The 1,617-nt window shown below is 63.4% G+C and overlaps 1 protein-coding gene across 1 annotated transcript; it reads left to right on the top strand.

The window, feature by feature from the left end:
* The first annotated feature begins 42 nt into the window (after positions 1-42).
* GPR119 (G protein-coupled receptor 119) lies at positions 43-1,602 on the top strand. Its single transcript, XM_009648209.2, has one exon. The coding sequence runs from the start codon at positions 125-127 to the stop codon at positions 1,103-1,105; it is 981 nt and encodes a 326-aa protein (XP_009646504.1). The 5' UTR covers positions 43-124; the 3' UTR covers positions 1,106-1,602.
* The last annotated feature ends 15 nt before the right edge of the window (positions 1,603-1,617 follow it).

Here is a 1,617-nt window from a genome sequence, read left to right as displayed (position 1 = left end):
GGGGGGGCCGCCGCCCCCCCCCGCCGCTGCTGCCCCGCGCCTGCCGAGAGGCCCCAGGTGAGGGATGCCCTAGAACCGTGTTGGGAACGCGGCATCCTTGGGCTGTGCCCCGCAGGGGACAGCCATGGCCAGCTCAGTCCTGGGAGCCATCCTCGCCGTGCTGGCCTCGCTCATCATCACCGCCAACGTGCTGGTGGCCATCGCTCTCCTTCGCCTCATCCAGAAGAGCGGCTCCAAGGGGCTCTACTTTGTCCTTAATCTCGCCGTTGCGGATGCCATGGTTGGCTTCACGGTCGTGGGTCTGGTCGTGGATGAGTTTTCCCAGCCCTTTTATCCTCCCCAGATCTTCTGCGTCCTGAGAATGGCTTTCGTGACCTCCTCTTCTGCTGCCTCTATCCTATCCTTGATTCTGGTTGCGTGCGACAGGCACCTGGCCATCCGGAAGCCTTTCCACTATTTCCAGCTGGTGACAGGCCTGCGGGTCGGGGTGCGGTTGGTGGGGCTCTGGCTGGTTGCTGCCATCATCGGCTTCCTCCCAGTCCTCACCCCGGGCTTTCAGAGGATCTCCAGCTATGAGAAGTGCTCCTTCTTCAGAGTCTTCCACCCCACCTACATGCTCACCATCTTCTGCGTCGGCTTCTTCCCAGGGCTCTTTCTCTTCATTTATCTCTACTGCGACATGCTGAAGATTGCCTCCGTGCACGTGCAGCACATCCGGGAAGTGGAGCACGCAGGGCTGGCGGGGGGCTGCCCCCCGTCCTGCACCACCAGCGACATGAAGGCCATGCGCACCGTTGCCATGCTCATCGGGTGCTTCACGCTGTCCTGGCTGCCGTTCTTCATCGCCAGCATCGTGCAAACCGTCTGTCCGGCCTGCTTCCCCTACAAAGTCATTGAGAACTACCTCTGGCTGCTGGGACTGTGCAACTCCCTCCTGAACCCCCTGCTCTACTCCTGCTGGCAGAAGGACGTGCGGCAGCAGCTCTGCCAGCTGGCTGAAGGTGTGAAGAGGAGAGTCCTCCTCCCCCTGGGGAACGGCCGCCGTTTCCCCGGCAGGGGCACCAAGTCTCTCCCCACCGTGTCCTGCCTGCGGCTCCAGGACTGACGCGGTAAGGAGTGGCTGTCTCCGGCTTTCCAGCTCATCGCCTGCATCACGACCACCAACTCAGGGCCTGCTGGCTGCGGAGGAGATCACCGACGGGGTGGGACCAATCTGGATGCTAAATCCCGGACATCAGCAGGGCCACATTCCAGCCTGCCCACAGCCCCACAGCGCAGCCCGTTTTGCACCGGCCCCAGGCACCCCAAACATTGGATCTCACCTGGAGAGCCTCGGCAAGAGCAGCCTTGTGTCTCCCGGGACCAAGCCCTCAGCACTCGCTCCGCAGGCTCAGATCCTTCACCCATCGCTGCCGTGCTTCCCTTGCCCGGGCCCGGGATCCACCTGGTGCCCGGGCCAGGGCTGCTCGCACAGCGTTGGCTCCGTCGCCTTTGGCTCCTGGCCCGGGCAGCGGAGGCTGGGATGTGTGTGCATGTCCTAAACCCAACCTGGACCGCAGGCGCTCCCAGTCGCTGCCCTTCCTAAACCAAACTCGGGATCCTACAGCTACAGCCCCG

Source organism: Egretta garzetta, unplaced genomic scaffold (genome assembly GCF_000687185.1).
Source record: "Egretta garzetta isolate BGI_Z169 unplaced genomic scaffold, ASM68718v1 scaffold571, whole genome shotgun sequence".
Lineage (NCBI taxonomy): Eukaryota > Metazoa > Chordata > Aves > Pelecaniformes > Ardeidae > Egretta > Egretta garzetta.
Note: the sequence above shows the minus strand (reverse complement) of the source record. Positions and strands in the feature narration are given on the sequence as shown.

Coding starts and splice junctions, on each gene's coding strand:
- GPR119 (XM_009648209.2), top strand. CDS start 125: ATGGCCAGCTCAGTCCTGGGAGCCATCCTCGCCGTGCTGGCCTCGCTC.